At 40.7% G+C, this 25996-nt stretch overlaps 1 protein-coding gene across 1 annotated transcript; it reads left to right on the top strand.

Annotated features, from left to right (window-relative positions):
• The first annotated feature begins 815 nt into the window (after positions 1–815).
• TASOR (transcription activation suppressor) lies at positions 816–25041 on the top strand. The gene is given in 37 exon segments (XM_079317487.1): positions 816–1369; positions 7345–7490; positions 8585–8684; positions 9340–9375; positions 9378–9404; positions 10211–10302; positions 10644–10659; positions 10662–10705; positions 10707–10802; positions 11820–11947; positions 12614–12645; positions 13311–13416; positions 13834–13937; positions 14047–14150; positions 14373–14445; positions 14579–14653; positions 15020–15317; positions 15319–15370; positions 15372–15452; positions 15454–15542; positions 15544–15595; positions 15598–15662; positions 15664–15750; positions 17317–17503; positions 17505–17532; positions 17535–17570; positions 17573–17658; positions 17660–17725; positions 18618–18756; positions 19591–20069; positions 20071–20487; positions 21157–21279; positions 21836–21995; positions 22568–22676; positions 22831–23009; positions 23096–23254; positions 23897–25041. Coding segments are annotated over 37 exon segments (5025 nt in total). The 5' UTR covers positions 816–978; the 3' UTR covers positions 24460–25041.
• Positions 25042–25996: the final 955 nt, after the last annotated feature.

Genomic DNA, 25996 nt, shown 5'->3' with positions numbered 1-25996 from the left:
CAGATCTCTGCTTTGACTTTCACATTTTCACATCCTTCTTGTACCAGAAGTTGTGAGCATTACAGGGACAATGTATATTAACCTTCTGGCCTCTACTGTAGGTTATTTACTGCTGTTCTAACTCACTATGCAACTATGAAAGAATCCTGCTGAAGTAAATGAAGCTTTTTTTTTTTTTGCCTGCCCTTCATAACCATGCGAATGTATTTTTATTCTTCAAATGTGAAATGTTGTCATTTTGTCCAGTATCTTGGAAAAACTCCTTGAATCTAAGTAACCCTTTGAATCTGGCACTCAGAGCAGGGAGCTCGCACAGAAGGCTGTGCCAGCCCTGGAGCCAGAGCGTCCCCGGACCGCAACTGCCGCGGCAGGTTCGAGCCCAAAGGAAGGTTCGCTGCGGGGAGAGCCCGTGCCCGTGCCCGTGCCCCGGCGGCAGGGCAGGAGCCTTCTGCCGGCTGCGGCCTTCCCGGGGAGCGGCGTCCGCTCAGGGCAGCGCTCCTGCCCGCCCGGCCCCGGAGGAGGCGCCGCCGCTTGGCGGGAGCAGCGGGACCGAGCGGTGTCCGGGGGCGGGAGCAGTGAATCCCCAGCGGTGCCCGGGGCAGTGAATTCCCAGAGATGCCCCGGGGCCGGGAGCATCTGGTCGCGAGCGGTGCCGGGGGCTGGAGCAGGGAATCCCCAGCGGTGCCCTGGGCTGAGCAGCGGGTCCCGCGCGGGCCCGCCCCGCCCATCGCGTGGGCTCTGCCCGCGCCGCGGCCGCGCCCCTAACGTGTACCGCGAATGGATTGGCTGGCCGGGCTGGCCGCAGCCCCGCCCCCTGCCGCCGCCATGTTGTGTGGTGGGGCGGGGGCGGCCCGGGGGCTGCCGTGAGGCGGGCGGAGGGGGAGGCGAGGCGGCGCGGGCGCTGCTGGCGCAGGGCAGGGGCGCTGTGCTAGGGAAGACGAGAAGGCGCGGGCTGCCGGACTCGCTTCTCCGGAGGGAATGGCGGATGCCGTGATCCTCAGTGGCGGCGAGAAGGAGCCGGAGCAGCATCAGCGGACGGAGAAGACCAGCGCGGGCGTCCTCGGAGTGGAGAGTAACAGAGCAGGAGCCGCTGAGGACACCACACAAAATGGCGGACGCTCTGAGAGCGGTACCGCTGAGGAGGCGCTGCTGGTGGCTGCTGCTGTTGCAGAGGACAAGGTCCCCACAAACCTCAGCATCAGTAGCAGCAGCCAGCGCAGGAGCAGCATCTCGACGGCAAATGATCAACAGCAGCAGCAGCCACCCAGCGGTGTGCTCGGGGGGCCGCCCCCTCTCTCTAAGCCCCCAGAAGACCAGCAGCCTGTTAGAAGGAACTTTCAGATCCCCAGGAAGAGCAGAGAAAAGAAAGGTGGTTCCTTCCCTTCCCCTCCCTTTTCTACCTCGTTCCCCTCTCCATCCGATTCATCAGGCAGCTCTCAGACACCTCACACGGCTGCATGCAAACCCTGCGCTGTGGAGGAGGCTCTGCTGGCTCGCACTCGCGAGGCTGCTGGCGAGCCGATTTTAGTGTCAGTCTTTACATTATTTCCCTACCTTTCCTTTTTCCTTTCTCACTTTTGTTTTGTCACGAGGAGTAAAGGAAACAAAAACTCGGCTTGAATGTGAGACCTCTGCTTTAAAAGGAGGAGGAGCTGGAGGCGATCAGGGTGGGCTTGAGTTGATCTCAGCTCTGCTTCTGGAGATGCATTCGCATGTGGAGAAGATGTTTCTTTGGGACACCGACATCAGCGAAGATGTTTCGCTTTTCTCTTCCCCCTGACCTGCTCCTTGCAGGAGAGGGGTGTAATCTGGTTAGGATCGTCTGAACAAACACAGCAGAGTTGTCCTTCATTGACGATGCGCAGAAAACTGTTCTTATCTGGTCAAAGTTCTTTGCAGGGAGGAAGGGAGCATCCCACATTCTCGTGCCTCACTTTGGAAGCGGTCTGCTTCCAAGTGTCCAGGTTTGGTTGTTTTGGTTTTTTTTTTTTTTTTTTTTTTTTTCTGAGCAATTCTTCCTCCAAAAGCCTATGGCATTTCTTGCTTTTCACAAGACTCCACTGGTTTCTGCTTATTTTTAAGTGAAGTTGAAGACATGTCTGATTTCCTCCTGAAATTTATCTTAGTTCTTGCCCTTTTTCAATATGGAGTCAGTAACTTAGTCCATATCACAAAAATACTTGTTTGAATAGGTTTCTTATTCTTCAGAGAAGAGTGTCACATCTTAACTTCTTGAAATGCTTTCTTCTGTAAGGAAGAGATGAAGGTAGGTTTATTTCATTATCCAGTCTTTTCTCTCAGTAATAGAATAATTCCTTTTAGCAGTAATGACCGTTTTTTCTTCTCGATCTTTCCCATTGCCATCCCGATCTGGGGTGATACAAGTCTGGCAGAGATTCATTGTAAAAAGAGCTGTGTTGATTTGGAGGAAAACGTCTTTTATAATTCATCTGACAGAAAAATACCTGGACGTAAAACATGGTGCCTCATGAACAACTGAAGTGTCCTATGTCACACCCCAATGTGGTTACATGTGAATACTTTTAAAGTATTTCAGAAATGTTTAATACTTAACCGACAATATTTCAAGTTCCCCTTTAGCATTTGGTTCCAATGTGAATGAAGACCTGCAAAATACCTTTTCAGGTCATCTAATTCATCATATGCCTATGTAGAGCCATCTATAGTGTGCAAAAAGTTTTGGATTGTGTAGTTCAAGCCTCAGGCTTCTGTGGCCTCTAAGGTAGAAGATCAAGCCATTCTTACTTTACTTTTAAACTGACTTGCTAATGTCAGGGTCATTTGACCCATTCTTACCCTTTTTCCTTTCAGCCTGCAGAAAGGCTTTCAGGTATTCTGATGATTCTGATGACTGAGAGCATCCAATGCTCTCAAAGCAGACTGTGCTGCATTCAGCCCGTGGTGCTTGTGGTCTTACAGCTGCTAAACATTCTCACAGCATGGACTACCAAACGCAGTTTGAGGACTACCAATTTGCTATTGGGATTTGTATTGTCATTTGAAAAATGATGCAATTCAGTTAGTTCTGGAACTGAACTGGAAGATCAACACTGCATGGATCATCTGCTTTAGTGGCACATGCTTGCATCATCTTTATTGCTAGTGCTTAAATAGATCTTGTTAAATTGGGAAGTAATCTCATTGTTACCAGTCCCTCTCAAAAGAGCTTTCTTGGCTTGGTTCTAAAGCCCAGCATGAAGCAGTGCACGTGGAAACTTCCTCCATCATTCCTTGCCTTGGAATTTTTTTCCTTGTTTTGCTTTTTAAACCACCATTTCTTTCCTGGACATATTATCCTGAGAGATAGCTGCTGCCTTGATTGTGAAATCGTAGCTGCTATGTACAAAGTATGTACAGGATGACAGGTAGAGGTTTTTGAGTTTGTTTGGAGGTGGGATTTAAATTTTTTTTTTTAAACACCAAAATCTCATTCAGGAACAATTTTTGGTAGTGAAGCAATTAAAAATTGAATCGGAATGTACAAATGTAAGAGAAAATTTAAGCTTTAGCTTCCAAAATGTAATATCCTAGAAAATTTAGGCTTTAGCTGCTTACTTCTTCAGAATTTATCTCCCCTCTTGGAGAGATAAGTAGGGACTGAAAGTTAACAGAAATCCTTTGTAATCTGGAGAAATGCATCTGAAGGAAAGATACCTCTTAAAAATTAACTGTGATCGGTTGGCACAGAGAATACTTCTGATTTCCTCATTCTTTTTCCCAGCATAGGGATTCAGGAAACAAATGAAAGGTTGGCAGCAACATTATTTTTTTAAGGTGTGCCTGCATTTGTCTTCCTTCATAGAAATCTCTTGAAGGTTTATTTTCTTGGTGTTACACCCTCTTGAGCAGCTTATCTATCATTTATCTTCAGGCTTGACCTGTCCTCTTCTAATTGATTTGTCAGATCTTCAGAGGTTTCCAAGTTTGCTTGAAACTAGAGAGGTCCTTGATAGGATTGGGAAAGCAAAATTTAAGGATAAAGCAGTGTAAGAGCACTTTTAAATTTGCTGAACTATATGAGTGATCCCCTTACTAAAGAATAATTCCACCAATGATGCTGACATTGCAGTCAGTGCCTTTAAGGGGTTGCTTGTTGATTAAAGCTGAATGTTTATTTCTGAAGTCTGTCAAGTAGCAAATGATTGCTGTTTCTCAGGCAGTGGGGGGAAAAGGTCTTGCTTTTATGAAAACCTCAGCAATACTTGCATGAAGGTCCAGTTGTCCTTTTTCTACTTCATTATTTTGCCTTGTCTTTTTTCTTCTAATTTTCCTTTTCTCTGGTAGAAATAGGCATCTGCTCTTTGCTATACACTATTTCTAGGTGGAGAATCTGCCAGTCCCTTAACTTGGTAACTATTTAGGCATTTTGAGAGCACAAGACATTTTGGGCTGAAGAAGTCCTAAAGGTAGAAATGTCACAGTTCATTAACACCACAGATTTTTTTGTGTTAGTCTTAAAAAATGAAGACTGAAAAGTCTTAAAAGGGTGTTTCTCACCTTCAGTGGAGCTTTTGTAGCAAGAGTTCTGTGTGAAGAATGCTAATATTCTGCCAACTTAGCTGATAAGAAAATCAGTAATTTACGTATCTTCACTTCAAACTTTGTTCAGGATTGCTCAAGGAGGATGGCTCTGTCTTCACGTTCTGACTTAGAGCAACTAAACCCAGTAACTCCAATCTCAGTTTTCTCAAGTTGTAACATCAGGCAGCTGTGAAAGAAAAGTAGATGAAAGAAAAGTAGAGCCTCTCAGGCATGACATACATCCAGTCCAATCCCTGTCCCTTGACTAGTACTTATTAGTTAAACTAAATTTCCACCTAAAAATAATTACACACGTTTCAATGCCCTGCGTAGAAGCTGAACAAACTCGGTATTTACTTATTTTTACCTATGCAGAACAAGTCAGCAAACCCCACAATAATTGACTTGCATTATAAGGATGCTGCAGGTTAGTCCTTACTTTAATTACTGTTTAATTAACACAGGGTAGTAAAAGTGCAGTGTACCCCTATCAGCTTTGTACAGCAAGCATAGAAGATGTGTATGTGCCCGTGGCTGGTCTTTGAAGTGATGGAGGACTGGAGATAAGCTCAGTAATTTAACGGTTTGCCTGGGAGCACAGGCCTTGCTAACTACTGTACAAGGTCTAGTTTATTACTTCTGGGTTTTATTTTAGCTTTGTCTTGTTTCTGCACTCCTTCCTTGAAGTGAGGAAAAGGCCCTGCTATGGTGACATTAACGTTTTAGACAATCACTATCCTTGAACACCACAGCTCAAGTGATAAACTGAAAAGTATTGCCTGGCTACTCACCTCACTGGGGTAGTGTTTAATGAGAAAATGAAGTCTGCAGTGCCTCAAGTTCTGAAATAAAAAAACTGAATCAGTCTTAAAAATAAAGCTCCCCAGAGCTTTCCACAGAGCAGAAGATGTTTAAACACAAATAGGAACATGGTTGATAATACTTGTGTGTATGACAGGCTCTTAAATCACGTAAAAATGTGCCTCTTCCTAGATTTGCATCTGAGCAAGTAGGTGAGACGTGATACATGGTTTGTGATGGCTCTTTCTAGTTCACCCTGCAATGCTTTCCACTTGTTTGGGCTCCAGATGGAAGTGAGAGACTGATTTTTACTGAGCTTGTGTCCTGGGGGAAGGAGATAGAAGGGATAAGGTATGGTAAACGCTGGTAAGAAAACAGGAAATTTTGTCAAGCAGCTGGCACAGATAACCTCCTGCCCTAACTGGTCCTTTTTGAGGAGCTGGCAGCGTGTGAGCACCAGATCTTTCTGACAGGGAGTTAGTGTTGTAGTGTCCAGGGGATGTTTGGGGCTGGGGTGGATCAGGGGGTGCTTTCCCAGGGCGTGGGTACCTGCAGCAGGCTCCTCTCTCCCCTCTCCTCTTCCCCCTCTCTCTCGCATTTATCTCTTCAGTATGAGAGCATTCAGGGCCAGTAATATTGAGAATTCCATTCACTCTCAATTCTGTCTCCTCCCATATTGCTGTCAGCTTTTTGAGAATGAAGGTATAGTTACTAAAAAGGATGTTAGATGAGTTTGGTTTCTAAATCACTTCCATAACTTCCACTCTTAAAAAGTCACTTTCTCTTTGTTGGTGGCCTTGGAATCCTTGGTTGAGTTCAGTTTGCAGATGCAGTGTTGCCTTCTAAAGTGCAGCTTTTACTAAATGACACAGAATAGTTTGGTTTTCATTAGGAACATTTGTTTTATACTGAGGCTTATGCAGTAAATATTTTCTGCAAGTGTGGGAAAGATTGCTGCCTAAATCTACTGCCGTATTGTTTAATGAATTTGCAGAATATACTCTGAAGATGTAATTAAATTTAATTTGTTGTTAGAGTAATGGTAGATTGTTTGTACGTTTGTTTGGTTTTTTTCTTTTTGTGAGACTAGTACTGTTGTTGTTGTTCTTCCTAACTGTTGTGAGTAAAAAATCCTGCACTTTTGGTATGTGTTTTGGAAGTTACTCTGAGGATAAAAAAACACTTCTTGTGATGTGTCAGTTCAGTTCCCCCAGAGATTTTATTTTCCTGGCCACTATTCTCAAGATCTACACTGCCATTCTCTACTGGCTTACTCTGGGATTGGTCCTCTGATCAGTTTGTCACCTCGGCACCCAAACACAGATAAGCTCAGGGACTGCTTCCCGTGGGAACTGGGGCAAAGGTTTGCCCAGGAAGGAATTTGTACAACGACACATGAAGGGTTTTCCTTTTAAAGCAGGTGTAGTAGGGGAACACATCATCAAGCATGAGCACAGGCAGCAGGGTTTTTTAATAATAGGAGCTTCTTTGTCTTCTTTAAATAGGATTGGATTTCTTCGTATTTACCTTAATTTGCCATAAGCAAATAAACACAAAACCTCATAATAGTTCTGAAGTGAGGCCAAGCTATGAAACTCTTGTTGAGGTTTTTATTAAGATAATTTGTTCCTGCTTCTTAATTAGAAGAGTTAATTAGTAAATTACAGTTTTGAAAATTTAATTAGTGTTTTGCAGTACATACGAGATGCTTTTCTAGGGGTAAATTCAGACTTGAGGTGCTTCCCTTACAAACCTCTGAGAACTACTAGCTATTCCAGAGTAATATTAAGAAAGCATAAATGTGATTTTTTAATGATGCTACCATTATAGGAAATTTTAAGATAAACTTTTCTTAAGTCCATATTTGTCAAGTATTCTAGATGTTTTGTATTTCAAATTTAATCACAAGCCATTCATGCACTAACCGTCAGTAAACTGGAAAATTTTGGATGTTTTCACATCTATATTGTTGCTAATTATTTTATTTCTTCTCTTTTATAGCACTCTTTCAGCCAGTACCTTCAGATTCTCGAGAATTTGATGATATTTTGAAGATTCTGCGTTCTTCCTACATGGATCTAAGTTCAGTGTCCAATTTTAAATACAAGAGAGCCAGCTTAGTACACAGTGAGCTGTTGGAAAAGGAAGTGAGTATATCTGCTTCTCAGTAAGGTGCCAGTCAAATGACAGTGCATCCTCTCAATGTAGAGGCAGACCTGGGGATTATTTTCAGTTATGTGGTTGGTCTTTAATTGCAAACTCACATCTCCAGAAATGTAAGCAGCTGTTTCTCGGGCAAATTTATTACTCCATAATTTTAAACTCTTGCCTGACAGATACTCCAGGAAGACCAAAAGAAAAATTGTATTTGGCACTGCTTAAGTCTGTGTGTTTTTAGCTTTCAAAGATGTTCTTAATTTTATTAAGGAAAATCTGGAAAGATGTTGCAATGTCTTCTTTACAAGGCTGATGTTTTCTGTGAAAATTAAGACATCAAGATATGTGCCTGATACAACATTAAATAATCTTTGTAGTTCTGTTGTTTTCCAAGAAGTACTACAACTAAAGTTGATTACTGATCTAGTAAGTGGAGCACCTTGGTTGAAGCCTTTCTGTTGTGCCTTTGTTGTGCCTCTGAAGTCCAGCCTTGGCTTGCTCTCATCAATCTCAAATTAAGTTTTTATTCCCAGTGCCAAAAAGCTTCACATAAGAAGTAACTGAATATATAATTCATTTGCTGTGGTTATCATCTTGAAGTTATAAAATAAATTGAAGCATTTTCTGCTATTACATTAATTATTTGTAGTTACAACTGAGAAATAGCAATAAAAACCACCTCAGCAGCACTTAGGAACATCTGGAGAAATATTTGCACAGTGTAAGAGGTCTGTGTCCTAGAAAGAGAAGAAGTCTTACTTCTAGAGTTTCAAAGATGATATGGAAGGCATTGGTCTGGATGGTTCTAGCCAGTTCTGCTACAAAGATCAGACTAAAGTGTTACTGCCCAGGTTTGTTTGAAGAGTGTCTCTTAAAAAAACAAATATTTGCACAGATTAAGCCAATTACATTTCCCACAGGTATAATGTTTTTGAAATTTAATTACAGCATCCAGTGATTTGATTTGGATGACCTTTTGATTATTTTTGTATACTTGGATCTGCTAATATAGATGGAGCCTTAAAACATTGACACTGTGCCAGCAGCAGTGTGTACCTGTGTTAAGAGCTTTCTGTATGAACAGTTCACAGAGAAACGCAGAGAGCTGAAATTCGACGGGCGCCCGGAGAAGGAGCTCTTGGAAAGTTACGCGTTCCTCATGGTGGATCGCTGCCAGGTGAGCAGTGAAACACTGCAGGGGAAGGGCTGTCTTCAGCTATTGAGAGGTTTTGGGGCTTTGGTTTTTTTTAAGAGTGCTTTTATTGACACAGTCTAAAAGTTACTTTTGCAAAATTCAGCACTGGAAGGTGTAGAAGGATGGGAAAGGGATCTAATATGTCACCATTTAAATCCTCTATTCCCTGCTACTTAAGGTACTCCATTTACTTGTCTCCCTATCTTCTCTGGTTTAGGCTCTGTTTTTTTTTTTCTGTGTTAATCAAAGGGATGGAAAGGTGATTTCTCTGTTTTGTCTGCTATTATAGAGTCAGGATTCCTTAAGCATGCAATAATTTTACAAGCATGCTTCTGTTTTAACTACTAAAATTTTCTGTTTTAAAGGCAAATAATGTTCATAAATGGTGTTTAAGGTATGGGGAGGCTCTACTTTTTAAGATAGAGGTGAGTCTATGCAGCTGCTCCATATCACAGTTCAACTTGCACAGTTTAATAGTTTTATAGAGAATTCAGACTAGTCTTGCCTCTTTTTGTAAGAGTTTGGGTTATGTTTAAATCTCTATTTAAATTCTGTAATTGTAATTTCTCACTGTTTGTTCTGTTTGTATCCTGGCTTCCTAACAGATTTGCATAAAAAAACCTCTGTTCTCTTTAGATCCGGAGGCATATGTGAAAAGGGACTGCAGGTTGGCCACTCCAAATCACAACTCTCGGGCACCCTTCCATGGGTAACTATCTTTAGATTATAAGTGCTGGTTATTCAGTAGCAGTTGACAGATAAAGTGATGCAGTTGTGTGAACTTTCAGTCCTTTTTCTATCACTGACTACAGCAATATTGCAGCAAGATGTTTTTAGCAAAGGAAATGGACATCAGAACATTATTTCATAACTCTGTTTTTGAGTAATTCAGTTAAATTTCCTAATTCTTGGTTTGGCTTTAAGTCAAACCAAGATCCCCATGTCTTTCCAGTAAAACCTGGGGGGCCAAGGAGCTTAATGCAGTGTGTGGCTGGCTGCCTCTGTATTTGTTTGTAGGTGTGTACATTCAGAGTTACCTCAGCTCAGTTTGATGTAGATAGAACTAAAATTCTTGAATCCACAAATCCACGAAGAGCATACATAAATGGAGACTTAAAGAGTCACAAGGTGTTAAAGAGTTTTGAGAGTGCAGAACAATAAGTTCCTCTTGCAAAGCTTTTCAAATAAAAAATTAGGAACTGATTTCTTATCCTGTGTAAGAAGAACATAGATACAGATGTATAATGAGTATTAAAGCAGACAATATGAATATGAATGAATATGGACATGAATATTGAAAGCAGAAATAGGTGCAAGGACAACAAATGACAGTTTGAGGCCTTAAAATCTATGAAACAACTAAGTATGGAAAAGAACAAAACTATTTTGTCTTTGCGCTTGAGTGTTCATTTTGTAGCCATTGTGCTTTTAATCCCATGTAATGCTTTTTTAACCTCTAATAATGTTTTAACATTCAGCATAATATATTTTGGTTAATTGTTATCCTCTTCTCAGGTGTATATATCTCCAAGTATGCTGATCTATTGCAGCCTAATCCTCTAGAACCTGGAGCAACTGGAGATGTGATTGTTTTTAAAATAATAAAGGTAGTTTGATCTTGCTATTCTTGAAGGATTACATTGCTTACTGATAACACACAGGTGGTTTTAACCTAACTTAATTTGCAGAATCATCTGTGTATAAAGAAACTAGACTTCTACTAGATTTAAATTCCAGTGTTAGTATTAAGCTTAAAGAAAGCACAATAAGTTATTATAAAAGGCAAAAATTTATTGGTTTTTTTTTCAAAGTATGAAAATAATACACTTCTAGAAGTGGCTTTCTTAATGGCCTGTTTTATTTTCTCTGCTTTTACTTTCTTTTGGTACTTGGAGCAATTTGGCAGTTTCCAGGAAAAAATTGTGCTGACAATTGTGCTTTATTACAGGGAAGAATGAAAAGTGTGTTATGACCACACTGGTGAAAGCAGTGGAATCCTCTGTGAAGAGTGTGTTTGGATCCCACCCCTAAGCACGAGTGTCATGTTTCAAAGAATGCAAGTAAAGTCAACTCCTTGTTGGCTTACCGTGCCTATGAACTTACTCAGGTAAAGCTGAGCCCGTGTTACCTTCTTACATAAAACCTTCATAAACAGAACTTCTGAAACAATGGAGGGAAAATCACTGGAGGTACAACAAACCCTGAGCTTCCCTGTGAAGCTGCAGCTGGGTCTGTGTAGCAGCCCACAGGTGCCTGCATTAGAAATCCCAGCAGAGCGTGGCAGCCTCTCCTGTTGCCATTGTGTGATCCTGAACTCAGGTGACATTCTCCCTCAGGTTAGGGTGGAGTTGGAATAGAAAATAATGGGCATGCACATGGGACTGGAGTGGAGACTGGAAAAGAGGAGTTAATATGGGGAGTTTCAAGTGTGAAAATACAACTCGTGGTTAAGTGAGATTCCTAAAAGGGAAAATGTTGACTAGGAAAGAATAGCATTTTTCTTTTTTTTTTTTTTTTTCCTTACTCCCCTTTCCAGATTATCAGGTTGGGAGATGATGAGGGAGTTCTATATCTTACTGCAGTAATCCCTTGCAGTCAGATTATTCCACCAATAATTCTGCAGATTTCAGAATCTTTACTTGAAAGCATTCTCTTCAGTATTAACAACTTATTTTGTCATTTGTGAATTGCTGAGCTGGACACTGAATCAGATGGCTAAAAAATGAATGTATTTTTTCATTTTTCATTACAAATTTGCCTAAATTAATATTTTATATTAGAATTTTGTGACTGAACTAAGGATAGACTCCAAAACTCATTGCAATATTTACTTAACTCAATTTTTTTTGTTGTTTTTATTAGTTATCCCTTCTCTCACCAGGAATACTTCTAAGTAAATGTTGCATTTCAAGAATGTCTCATTCTTGATTCACTCCTGAAGTACTGTGTATATCTAAGTGGTTGATAAAGGAGGGAGAAGGTAAAAAAACTACCTTAATTTATTGTGTTCTATAGTACATATGAGAGGAGCATTAAAAAACTTCTTTATTTTAAATACAAGCTTTTAAAGAAATTGACTGTTGCTCCAGGCTTCTGTTTTAACACTGTCACTTCTTTTTCCCAGTACTACTTTTATGAATACAGCTTTGATGAGATCAGGCCAAGACCAAGACATGTTTGTCCTTATGCTGTTGTTTCATTTACTTATAAAGATGATGTGGTACAAGGACCAAAATTTGTGCCCCCATCAAGGTAAGCTAGGAAATAAGCTTTGGAACATCTGCATGTAGCATGAAGAATTCATAGTTCTTGGCAGTAGCTTAGAATGATTTTAAATAAGCAGTGCTGAAATGAATGGATATGTCACAGGGACTTAGCATAATAAATACTTCTAATGCAAAGCATTAGGTGGCAAATTTGGTTTTATGCAGCAGGGTGGTCCCTGTGGGAAGCAGTTCTGCTGCTCTTCTCACCTGCTTGCCTTTTGGCTGGGTGGAATCCCCAAATAGTGAGGGGGTTTACCTGAGTTAGGAAATCTGTGGACATAAAAATTTTCACAGCATTATGTTGCTTGGTACTCTAAAATAATGTTCTGTATATTTTGTCTCTGAACCCTTCACTGCTGTCTGACTGCTTGTGGAGAGAATGTGTAGATGGCCAGTTGATCACAGATCCACTGTGTGTGGTAACTGTCCTGATAGGAAGATGTCCAGATGTGGTGACTGTACTGTGAAATGCTAAAAGCAGTTATCAAAGTGTCTGAAATAATGCAAGATGCTGCAGCAGTGATAGATTGAGGTTAGAGAGGGAATTACCAGTCTTGCTATTTTGTTAGACAGATAAACTATGCTTAATATAAAATTCAGTGGCCAGAATTCTCTGTTCCAGCCTAGTCATTCTGTGTCTTCTTTTGTTTAGAGCAAACACCTTCCAAACAGATAGAAGTACAGGTAAGAATGAATTCCATTTTTGCGATTTATGATACAGACAGGGAAGGTTTTGATGTTTTTTCCCGCCTAGTTTTATGTTTGACCAGTTTAGTCGTGCTGAGTGTGTATACCTGAATTTTATCCTGAACCATACTGGTTGCTAATACTGGATGATCAAACAGACACCTTGTGTATCTTCTTTTATTAGAAGAAACCGCAAGGGACCAAAATCAAAAGTCTTTTCTCCCTCCTTTCCTACTTAAAGTGTAGTAAGAACTGATCTAAAGTTCCTGAATCTCCTGTTCAATGGCTCTTCAAATAATATGGCTCTCTGTCATGCTTTGTTTTGCACCTGGTTCAAGCAAAATTAATGTGTATGAAGGTGGTTGACAGTTAAAGTAAGGAAGGAAAAAGAGGATATAATTCCTCAGAAACTGGCATCAAAGCTGTGCTTATACTGACAGGTGTAGGTAACAAACCTGTAGCAACCTCCTTTACTCTGCTCAGAGTAGATCAAAACATAACAGGGTTGATAACACCCTTGCTGTTACCTTTTAACCTTATTATCTGGTCTGGTATTAGTATGAAATTTTCCCTCAACTGGTTTTGGAGATTCAGCAGCCTCTTCTTTCAGTCACAGTTGGCAAGTGGTTTCACTTAGTCTTCCTTTCTCCATTTTACTTTAGAGAAATCCAGCATTACGTTGTGGAGGGGACAGCTTTGGAATAAAGGCAGACTTGTGTGCCACATTTCCCTAAAATCAGCAGCACTACGTTTCCTTCCATGCAAGCTGTGAGTATTGCCATTTAGACAGTAAGTTTAAAACACTGCTCTATTAAAACTCACTTGAGTAGCGACTGTGAGTTTTGGATAAATTCAGATAAAAATCTAAAACACTGACTTAGGTGCCTAAAATACATTGAACAAGACTCCAGTCGTGTGTCCAGAACTTTCTTCAGTTCAGGTGCACAACTGTCAACATCTCTTTGCTGTTTGGTGTGTTGTTGTTTGTGGGTTTGTTGGGTTTTTTTCCATTCAAGTGACTCACACTCCTCTGCAAGAATAAAAACCCCTGGCTCACGAGCTAGTGCAAATAAATTATTCTTAAGAGCATGTATTTACTAGTTCTTATTTTGTCAGTGAGCATAGGAATATAGAAGGTAAAAAGAGGTCTTTATTTTTTTTCTCCTCCCCACCCTTCTTCTCCAGTCCTGAGAAGCTGGAGGTTGAAAAAGTTGTAAGCATTGATCTGTTGAAGACAAAAATTTCACCAGCGTTTTTCTTAAAAGAATCTTACCCAGAAGGAAAAGAAGGTAAACTGTTCTCACTTAATTTCTTTAAATCCAGGATTTTCAAGTGTTCTGAATTACAATTTAGTTTCATTTTTTCTTACCTTCTGTTTCTCTCCTTCTATCGTGTCAGCGTCAAGGAGTGGCTTGCACTGTACCCTGTTTGAAGTTGTGGAGAAGTCCCGTTCTGGGAGTCACTTAGAGGGTTTACTTCAAAAACTAGAGAAAGAAAAACTTGTGAGTGCAACAGATTTGACTATTCCTGTTTTTGAAAATAATTTTAGTAGTTAGTAATTTGAGGCATAGAACAAGATCCACAGTTTCACTGAAATTGCTCAGCTGGCATACTCTTAAGTATCAGGGCACTTCTCTGCCCAAGAAAATTATCTTACAGTCAGGAAAAGTATTCATAGTGAGCAAATGTCTTTGAAGCAGTTCACTGTTTTTGCTTGAAAACAGGTCCTTGTGAAACCACTTGTGGACAGAGGATTTCTTTTTCTTCTTTCTCCTTGGCAAATGATGTCCCCTTATGGTAAGTGTACTCTGGGTTTGTGTTTGGGTTCAGTGTGTTGTTTAGATTTTTTTGGGGGGTGGGGTTTTGAGTACTAGATTGACTTCTGGTGGTCCTCTCCTTTTTAACTGTTTTTATTTTTTTTGTATTCTAGACCACCAGACTGGGCGGTCCCGTGTGCTTCATGCATTGTTTCTGTTTCCAGAGCCCAGAAGTGTGATTAACTCAGGTATGTGTGTTCCCTGCTGTTACAAGTTTATTTGAACAGAGATGATATTCTGTTGAAGATTTTGTAGTATTCAGTCAGTGTGAACGAAGAATAACAGTTTTGCATTGGTTATGGTCATGGTGTTTGTAGAAATTTGTTTCTCACAAAAGCAAATATCACACATTGTAGGTTCATTTGTTCATATTTGAGAAAGTAAACTTGTTGAAATTTCTTGATATGGCTTCCCTGGCTTCTGAATTACTTCTTCATGGTCAATCCAAACTGCATTTTATGCAATATATATTAACACAGAGTATTGCTAGCTAATCATTTTATATAGCTTCATGGTTTGGTTTTCATTGTGGATTCCCTTTTCTCCTGTGGCAGCACAAGAAAGCGTTCCGTATGGAGCACAGAAGAATTCAGCTACCATGGTTTTGCACAAAAAAAAGGAAATCATTCCAGAATTCACAAAGTTGATTCAGTCTCTGCGTTTTGCTTTAACACGGTCCCGTAATGACAGCGGTGCAGATTTCAGTGCTGTTGTGGAAAAGTACATACATGAGTACTTCAGAAAACTCTACTGTGGCTCTGGAAGAGGTAGAGAATTTATATTGCATGAGTATGATACACGGCTGGATGGCAGAAAAAATCTGTACCCGGCCCCAAAATACAAAGGCCACCTTGTCGTGCTTGCAGAACTATATTTTTTATTGTGATACCTATCAGCTCCCAGTTTTCCAGAGCTAAGGAACTGCTGGATAGAAATCGGAAGCCTCAGCGCTTCAGTCCCAGCTCAGATTATGAAACTAGAGAACACTACTCCTCACTTTGCCAAGGCAAAATGCAGGACAAGAATCCATCCCAAATATGAAGCTGCTGGCTGTCCAAACAAAAAATTGCCTCTTGGAGGATTATGATACTGAAAGATTCAAAGAACTTATTAGCTTGATCCAGTGTAGGAAAAAAAAAATGTAGGTGGAGATTCTGATTCTGAAGACCCCAGAATTAGAAGTGGTCTGAAAAGAAGCTGGAAGACAATCTGAACATATTGCAGAAATACCTAAAAATGGTGACTCTTCAGAGAATATTTGTCAGTACGAAGTAGGAAAATCTTTATTTATACAGTTCTTCTTTAAAACATTGTTATTCAAAGCATGTTTAACATTTAATCATTATAGATTATTTTTTTTGCACACTATGGCAGTTCAATGCATGATGGTTCATTTAAAACATTGGCCTGAGATCCTGTCAGTAGAGATAAAGTTTATTTTTTGTAGGTTTCCACTTTCTAGGAGACAAATGTGAGAAGTGAAGCCCACTCTTTTTAAAATGTTAAGAGTTTTAATAAAAAAAATGAGAAACAATCAATCAAATAAAAGTTACAGCACATGCTGGGTCCTGTGGCCGCAGCCAGACACACCCACTGGATTGAGCTAGCAGTCCATTACAATTACCATTACAATTGCATTGCTTTCCTCAAATTCCTTGCCACCTTCTCTGGAGATAGTTGACCACAGGTCTTGCTCTGATTGCCTCATCGTTGCAAATTCAATTGTCCTCAGCAGTCTAGGGTGGTCTTCTAATGGGTCTGATGCCACTTTAGGCTTTGTATTTTCCCTCTCTGCTTGTGCTATCTTAGATATACATTTGCAATAGTAATTATATCTTGGTGATACATCTTTGCAAGCCCACTTCTGTATTGTAAAGCTTGCTTCCCCTTTTTACATTGGCCCTAAAGCAATTACAAAACTTTAATATCTTAAAAGCAATTAAAGCTTATAATAATAATTTGCAAGCAACTTCAGTTAATAAAAGCAGATAAATTGTAGTGAAAGCCAATTACACGTATTCATTTTATAACACAAGGGGAATTTTCCTGAAAGTTGCTTTTGTTTTTTTGCCATCTTTGGAAAGAAGGCAGACTTCAAACAGTTTACTTGCTTTTGGAGCTGTGTAAACACTTTCTAATACAGTGCACTCAGCAGACTTGATATTGTGTTTTGTAGGGTTTGACTTTGCTGTGGTTCTTTGTTGTCCAGTGCCCTATGTCATACTAAGAAGTTCAGATTGAAGGGAGAAAGCATAGTTAAGTTTTGAAATAACTGGTATGTGTGTAGGTGGGACAAAGGAACAACTTAATAAGATCAATTATTCTATATGTGAAATTATCTACATTCAAATCTCAGAGAAGTATCACAGATACCTTCTGACTTAAGATCTCCCAGAAAAAACCCTTTGATTTCTGTTTCCTTGACCCTTTTCTCAAGGCAATAATAGAGACCTCCTGCAGAAGGGGGAAATGGGAGCAAGAAGAGCAGGTTTCCCTCAAGCACCAGTCACTCGTGTATGTGAATCACTGGAAGATGAAGTGACTGATCTTAGTTGTCCTTTTTTGTCCTCTTGAGGGGGACAAAAGATACTGACTGGCATGTAGGGATGAAGGAGGCAAAGGGTGGACTTTATGGCTGGGACTCCTGCTTGGAATTCTGTGAACCTTCAAACGTCTTTTTATGTTGATTATTAATGTAGAATATGTGGTGAATGCACATCTACATGCATGCATACAAACTGATGCTAAAGAGTGAGTCTGTGGTTATGTGGCAGATGTTTGTGGGGGGGATCTGGTTTTGTTTTTACTTTAAGACTGAGTAATGGATTCTTTTTCTTCTCCTCACCCCTAGATTCACCCCACTCTGTGTCCTCAGTGGAATTCTGACCATTGCTGGCCACGAGGGTGACTTCAGGCAGGCGGATGTGTCCCACCCTGCCGAGGGTATCATCAGGGTGCTGCTGGAGATGCTGGCCCCTGCGGGCCATGGGGACCCAGCCCTGCTACAGTCTGTCAGTCAGGAACTAGGCACTGAGGAAAATTGAAGAGGATATGAGGCAAAATGAATATGTTCCATTCCAGCTCAGGACAGAGATGATCATGAGCTTCTAACACTGCTCAGGCTGACAGTGTTGCCTACAAGGACCCTCAGAGCCCGGCCATGCTGGAAGTTGATGTGCCGTGCTTTCCCTACCCCGGCCGATGTCAGTCTGCAGCTCCCACCCAACGAAGCAGCCCTTGAGCACACACTACAATTTACAGTAAGTGAAACTGCCAGGATGCGACAGTGAATTCATAAATGAGACTAAATGAAAAAAAAACATTTCATTTTTTCTACAGAGGCAAAACACAGATACGTACTAACTTTTCTGCAAAGCTCTTCCGTTTGGTAGAACATAGACGGAAATTTCTTCTCCGCTCTTAAGTGTGTCTTTATTCTTTCTATAATAAAAAAGAAGCAGAGGTGAAGAATTCTGAGCATTCACTGCAAGCTCAGCTCTCTATGTGTGCCTCCTCGGTGCAGTGCTGTTTGAGTTTCCGTTGTGCTCAGGGGATCACAGTGCCCCAGCCCTTTGCTCCAGCTCATTACCCTACAAGAATAGGTTATTGTAAGATACCCTAAGGTAAGATTGTTCCGTGATCTCTGTTCCTGGTACTTGCCACAAAGCTCAGTTTCTAAGTCATAGAGCAGGAAGAGTTTATCCTGCCTGTAATCTCCACACTGTTTTTGCTTCCTCCCATCTGGAACATGAGATGAAATTGGCTTGTTAAGGGCCCAGTACTAGTTGCAGACAGTGCCTCAGCCATGTCAGCATCTCATGGCTTTAATCAGGGATCAAGACAACCAGCCTGCAAAGAGCATGAGAGCAGCCAGTTCTCCCCTCCCTTCCTCTTTTCTACCCCCAGCTTCCAACTGTAAGGCTAGTGCCCTTAGTAATTTCATGATAGACCAGGGAAGTGCCTCATGGAAACATTTCCAGGTTTGACTGGACTAGACTGATGGCAGAATTGCCAGTGTGCTGGTGAACTCAGGTGTGTTCTTTCTGTCAACTGCTCAGAAAAAACTGCTTTTAGTAAGTCACTATTAAAAGCTGAATAGTGAGCAAAACCAAAAGAAGTTGCTTTGAGGTGAACATTTTGTTTGTTTTTTAGGAAGCAAGCACTGGGAGTACCTTTGAAGACTACAGTCCCTGTCCTAGTGCATCTATAGAACATGGCTATCACAGGCAACATCCCAGCTCAAATAGTGTAGGGGAAGTTGGAATGCACTGGAAACTTATCCCAATTACCGGTAAGATGGATTTTTAATTCCTATATTCCTGCAAATAGCGAATAAAAAAATAGTCTAAAGGTTTGTATCTGGGCTCATAGATCAATTTTTGGATAAAATGCACAAGCAAGTTGGTACACAAGCACATCTATAGTCTGAGCAGTTGTTTCTTGTATTTGATTAATACAGAAATCTGCTGGATGAAAACAGATACTGGTGGAGAATATTGGTTTGCCTTCATATTGACACAGATTAGAAACGTGAATGAGTTAAAAACAAAACTTTAGTTTTGAATATGGATGGTAAAGAAACTGAGCTGGGGTTATGAGGGGCTTCCAGCACACCTTGCAGCACCACTGAATCTGTGTCAGTAATCAATCAGACTGATATCCTCCCCTTAAAAAAAAAACCTCGTGTTCACAATTACAAGATCAGGTGCATCTTGCAGTCCAAGGTCATTTGTGTCTAGGATTTTTAAAAGGATTTTAACCTAGTAGCAAATGAAAATACTTGAATAATAATATGTTGCCCTGCTTGATTTCTAATTTAATTTTTAATTTGTAATGGAGGTATATAGTGTTGTGCTTACTCTGCATTATCTCTGGGAAAACAACTTGTATTCTGCTTTTTCAGCAGACTTGGACTGTGTTGTTTTACTGTCCTAGGAGTTGTTAAATGTCCTGTGCTTCTGTACCTCTGCAGACTGTAATACTTGAGTATTGGGATCTGAGTTGGTTGGTGGGGCAGGCATAACAGTAATGCTGTTTTCAGGCTGTGATTTGGAGGTTTTGGTGTATCAGCTGTGTGTGACTTTCAAACATGATATGATGATGATGATGAACTCTTCCTCTGTAGGTCTAAAATCACCAGAAGAGCCACTGGAGTACCTGCCACCAACAGATGCACTTCCTAATGACCCCCGGGTAGTAAATAGACAGAGAAGTTGTGATTATCAGCTGCCATGCTCTCCATGTTCAGACACACAGAAGGGGACAGCAGAAGATGGACATTACACAGGACAAGTGGAGAAACTTGAAGATCAGTATGAGCTAGCAGATTACCCTTCAACAGCTACGCATTCCATAAGTGCAGTAATAGAGACAACAATCATACAAGAATACAAGCTCTTTGCAAGAAAGATTCAAGAAATTTTGCAGCAAAAGAACATTGCTTATGTCAGTGGCATGTCCACACCAGTCCTTTCTACCCAAGAGAGGCTAATGAAACTTTCTGAACACATCTGTTTGCAGGCATCAGAGATTTCTGTCCAGGAATATATAGAGCGCCTGAGCGAGAAGCTGAATAGTGTCATTTTGGCTTCCTCATGCATGAAGCCGCCCCCCCCCAGTTTACTGTAGCCCCGAGGCACTGGAGGTGCTGAGCAGCACTGCCCCCAGGCCTGTGCCCCACACAGAGCCCTGCCCAGAGCCACTGTGCAATAACCTGCACCAAGAGCTGCATGCTCAGGAGCAGCCTTCAGCGAGCCTGCCCCTAGGGAAGGAGAAAATGGGGAATGCTAAACCAGAGGATCAGACTTCTTCTGGTGCTGATCTCATGGAACCACCAGAAAAGACTCAGAAATCCCCTGAGAACTTAAACATTTCAACTCAACCAGCTTTTTCTGATTTTATAAGCCAGTTAAGACCTGAGGTATTTAACAGTTTGGTCGAAATCATGAAAGATGTTCAGAAAAACACTGTCAAATTTTATATTCATGAAGAGGAAGAAAGTGTTCTCTGCAGAGAAATCAAGGTAAAGCTATTTTGGTTCAACCTCTGTCTAGTATCAGAACAGAGTGTGTTTCAAATCCACTTATATGAAACTGGACTCACTTTTACTGTGAAAGTGAATTGTGAAAGTAGGCTGTCGTGTGCCTTTTCTTCCTTGAGCTTTTGAGGTAGTCTTGCTTATATTTAGCTTTTATGTAAAGTCTTTTCCTTGGAGCTGGAAAATAGAACAGGCTGTAGATTGGTCCTTTCTGAAGATCCTGCCAGGGGGTGACCTTACAGAAAAAAAGTCAATAAGGGAAAAAATGTGATAGCTACCATTTTAGAAAGAATGTATGAAAAATCACTCTGTATGCCTTTGGGTTTTTTCTTCTTCCCCTCTAATTAATAGAGAGAACTTTGAGAAATCACTGTGCTTCTGTACTTAAATGTGTAAGATGACAGTTGTAAACTTCTGGCTTTCCTTGAAAATTCAGGCCATGTATGTGGGATAGGAATGACTGACTGACTGACTTGCTAAAACAGCTGCTCTGTGTTGCTGCATCCTTCTGGTTAATGTATGGGAGAGGTAAAGAAGCCAGTCCCTCTGGGATTCACTGAAGTGGAAAACCTTCTTGCTGTGGGTGTCTTTGAGCATTGTTTTTACCAAACTACCTATTGACTTTTTCCTTGTCTCCTCTTTCTGTGGTGGCAGGAATATCTTAGAAAGTTAGGCAATACAGAGTGCCATCCAGAGCAGTTCCTTAAAAGAAGAGCTGATTTAGATAAACTGTTGATCATTATCCAGAATGAAGACATTGCCAACCTCATCCATAAGGTATGTCCCACATAAGTAACTGTGTACTGCAGAAAGCTGTTGGCAATAGTGAGAGAGCTCATTTGGAGCAAGGCTGCTTCCTTCTAACAGCACAGCATTCAACAGTGCCCTGTGTTTAGCTGCTGAAGAAACAAAATGGTTGTAGTAAAAGTGGTCTTGTCCCAGCATGTACCCATAACTTCTTCCACCACCATGTATGTGCTAATGCATATTTATTGTTAGTAGTAAAGCTGTACAAAGGCCTGAGTAGTTGTGCTTCTGGTTCTGTGATGCTCTACCAGCAGGTGAAGGCAGCTCTCAGGTGACCTGAGCTATTCCTGACAGCTTAAGACCCTGTACTGGACATAAAGTCAAATTATTCCAAGTGCTCAACATCCATTTACCTTGTTCCTGTAATGCTCCTGAGAGTGCACTTCCCAGGAAAGAGAAGAAACAGTAATTTTCTGAAAATGTGTATTGAAGTTTGGTGCCTGGCATTAGTAGGTAGAAGAGTTCTGTGGTTCCTTTTTCTGTGTGACCTGTGGTTAAACCTCTGATTGCAAATGTTTTTAAACAGATCCCTGGCCTGGTGACTCTGAAGAGGCTCTCCTGTGTCAGCTTTGCAGGGGTTGATAGTTTGGATGATGTGAAAAATCACACTTACAATGAGCTGTTTGTGTCTGGGGGTTTTGTTGTGTCAGATGAATCTGTCCTTAACCCAGAGTCCATCACTACAGGTAGGTGTGATCCTTCTGGAAGCTTTAGAACTAAAATCCTGACATTTCAGTACCTGAGAGGTCCTGTACTCAGCACAGTGAAGGATCTGATCTTCCGTGATGTTTTTTGAGAACTTCAGCTAATTCAGTTTCTTTCTCAGCCCAGTGACCTTTGTCAAGAACACATGGAGATTTTGTCTTCAGTTAGTATTACATTATGCAATTATGTCTGTGGAACCTTTTATTCCATACTACTCCTAACATACATACACTATATATATTTTTCTTTATGTGAAATTCAATAGTTAATGAAGTTACAATTTTTTGAAATATTTTAGCAAGGCAGAGTGTGTATGCTGTGGTCAGCTTTTAAATATCACTGCTGGGCACCTGAGGTACAGAAAAGCTGCTCAGTTTTATGATACTGTTGTTGGCCAATCTGCCTGGAAGAAAACTTGAAGTGAGTGGCTGCTGTTTGTTATTGTGTGACTGTACTGTGATGAAAACAGAAATCAGCTTTTTGTATACACTGAAGCAGTATTTTCAGTCTACATACCACAAAATTTAACTTTTATTCAATATCTCTATAACAGATAAACTAAAACAGTTCCTGACGTTTCTGGAGGATCTCAGTACCCCAGATGGGAAATGGCAGTGGAAAGTCCACTGCAAAATACAAAAAAAACTCAAAGAGCTGGGGAGGTAAGTAAAGTTCTATAATACTAGCTGTTAAAATGCTTCAGCTTTCATTATGCCTTCCAAAACACACTTCAAGAGAACTTACTCTTACATTTGTCTTTTGATATTTAGACTGACCTTAAATTGTTTCTAACAGTGAGCTTTTCCCCCACTGCAGGATGAATGCCAATGCCCTGAACCTGCTCACCCTTCTGAACACATACCAAAAGAAGCACTTGGTGGAGATTCTGTCTTACCATAACTGTGATTCTCAAACTCGAAATGCTCCAGAACTTGACTGTCTCATCAGGCTCCAGGCTCAAAACATACAACAGAGACATGTTGTCTTCCTAACAGGTGAACCCCACATTTGTGAATACCTCTCCCCCTTTTTTGCTAATAGGTGCTAAATATTAATACAAGCCCTTCTTCTGTGCATTCAGAAAAGAATCTCAAAGCGCTCTCGAGTTACGTTGACAATGGCATAGTGGTTGCTGCTGTTGATGACTTTATGCGTAACTTCCAGAGTCTCGTTGGGTATCACAACTCTGTTTCTGAGCAGAACCACCTTTCTCCCTGCAGTGCTGGCCAAAGACAATCAGGTAATGTCAAACACACTTAAGCTTTCCTTTCCAAACTGCATGTGTGGGGTGGAGATCCTGAGACAGTGTGCCTTGGCTGTGGTCAATGGCCACTACAGCTGGCAAGGAAAACCCAACTCTCAAGCTACTCTTTTTCTATTTGAAATGATGGGGGAAAAGCAATGGGGATGGAGCACCTTAAATGCAGAAATACAGGTTAGCATAGTATTGGAGGCACAAGACAGGGCATCTGTTTTCAGGAAAAGGATAGGCTTGTCTCTACCTGCTTTATCTACTTAGAGTAGATAAACTGTACTGGGATGTCAGAAATTGTACTCCATTAATTAATTGTCTGATCAAATACTCACTGCTGTGTAACTTTAGATGCTGTTTTGACATTGCCCCCTTTGGAGCTGGGAGTTGGGATTTCCCAGCACTAAATATGAACACGGTGTGCAGAAGCTTTTAGCACGGAGTAACTGGACACTCCCACAGAGGGTTAAATGTGTGTGTTGAGTAAGTTGAACACGAGTGGCTGAAGACCAAGACTTAAAGTGCTGTTGGACTGGCAGACCTGAAGTGTAACACTGTGAGTAATGTATGGCCTTTTAAACCAAAGTTTGTATTTCAATAGAATAGGACTTTCTCTCTCTTTTAATGTAGTTCTTGTAGAAAAGGATGAAAAGGATGAGGAAGACATGTCTCTGGATTCAGGGGATGAATTGTCAGAAATAGAAATCTGCAGTGATGCCTCTAAGTATGATACTCATGTGGAAGCTTTGCAGACAGAGGCCAAGGGCCCACATGGAGTAGATGCTAAAGAAAGCTGCTTATCAGTTACAGAGTTGTCTCCTGAAGCACAAACTGGCCTTGTGGAAAAGACTTACAAAACTGACTTAGAAGAGAAACAGCCAATTACTCCAGTTTCTACCACATGCTCTGCTGAAGGAGAAAAACACAATGCAGTTGAACAAACTCCCTTCAGTAACTTCCAGGTTTATAGCAGACAATTAAACATGTCCCATCAATTCAGCCACTTTAGTGTACTCACTCATCAGACTTTTCTGGGAACTACATACCCAATTTCTCCTGCAAATCAAAGCCAAGAAGGGAGCAATTATTTTCTATCTGCCTTCAGTCAGAGCATGGATACAGAAAAGTCATCATCACCTGGTGGCTGGGATAGCTGCTGTGATTCTTCCAGGCCATATTCAGAACAAAAATGAACTCTTTAAGTCTCCTTTTCTAAGTTGCTGTGGACTTCTCTGTTTCTAAAATGTTGGATTAACGATTTCTATTTTATTCTGGAACAAAATGTTTCTTGTTCTTGTTATCTCAGATGTTTTCATGTTCTATTTAAATTCCTGATGGCTCGTCCCTGTTGGAACCATCTGAAAATTTAAATAAATACATATATTTTTTAACGTTTACTGTACTTGAATTATCTTGTCTGTTGGCACTTTTAAGTTTCTACATTTGTATTTGACCTGTTACCTAGGCTTCAGTTTGAGGTCTGTTTAATGTAAAGCTGAATGTTTGCCTAAAATATGTGAAAGAGCCAGTTGTTTTCTTTTTTTAACTGCAAGAGTATCCAAGTCATGTTTCTTTACATAGATATTAAAATTAATGTATTTATTTGACATTGACACAAATTTTGTACGATGTTTTTACTTAGCTCTAAGGCAGTGTACTTATTTTCATGAGTATATACTGGATTTTGGCTAAATACCTCAATTAGAGTAACCAATGGTGCAGTTCCATTACAAAAAAATGAAATAAACTCTTAATGCACAAGGGGCTTGCTAACACATTGCTTTGTCTGTGGTTTTTACATTGTTTGCAAAGTGCTTGAGGACCCCAAGCTTGGTTTCATGCACAGCAGTTATCTGTGTCACACTTGGTGCTCTGTGCCATGCAGCACCATCAGTGTCCCACCAGCTTTTATCTGGCTACTGTGATTACTGTGAGAAAGACAAACCTGGGTTTAATGACTGGGGAGTTCAATTTGCATCAGAGAAACCTCAATCCTCTCCCACTTCAGCTTAATGATTCCTGGGGCTTTCAGGCTTTTTTTGCTTGTTTGTTTTTTTGTTTTGTTTTGTTCATTTGTTTTGTGAACTAGCACTGGGGTAAGTGCAGTTTTATCTGTTCCTTAATCCTGTCCTTTGAATTCCACATCTGCTGAGTTACCGGGGCCTTTTTCCCCAGCGATTCTCTCATTTTGTTCATCGTCCTCTGCCTCAGGCTTCTGGAAGGCAGCAGCCACAGGGAGCAGCTGTGGAGTCTCCAGAAGACCCTTGTTGCTGCACTGCTGGCTTTGCTGAGACCCCTGACTTGCACTGCTCATCTTCAGGTTGTCCAAATCCTGTGTTTGGGGGATTTCCTGTTCGGAATTTGATTTTAGTGCTGGTCGGTACCAGGTGAGTCTTTGAAACCACTTAACTCGAAATTCACAAAATTAGTTGGGACAAAATGATTGGTTAAAAAGGGCAGTTTTTAATAAACAAACAAAACCCATAGACTTTTGCCTAAAGTTGATTCTTTCCCTCTATAAAAAGTGGATTTATATTCAAGTTAAGAAGCAGTACCAGACTGGTGTAACACTTGTTACCTTCCCCCAAACATTTCTGAAAAAAAGAGCTCCCTTTTATCAATGAATTGTACAAGATTGTGTGATGAACTGTGGTCTTCAAATCTGGAAGTACTTGAATTGATACTCAGTATATAAACCTAAAAGGTGGCTGAACATTGAAATACAAGCAG

The sequence above is a fragment of the Erithacus rubecula genome (assembly GCF_903797595.1).
Source record: "Erithacus rubecula genome assembly, chromosome: 13".
NCBI lineage: Eukaryota > Metazoa > Chordata > Aves > Passeriformes > Muscicapidae > Erithacus > Erithacus rubecula.
The sequence above is the reverse complement of the archived record's forward strand: the minus strand, read 5'-3'. Positions and strand labels throughout refer to the sequence as shown.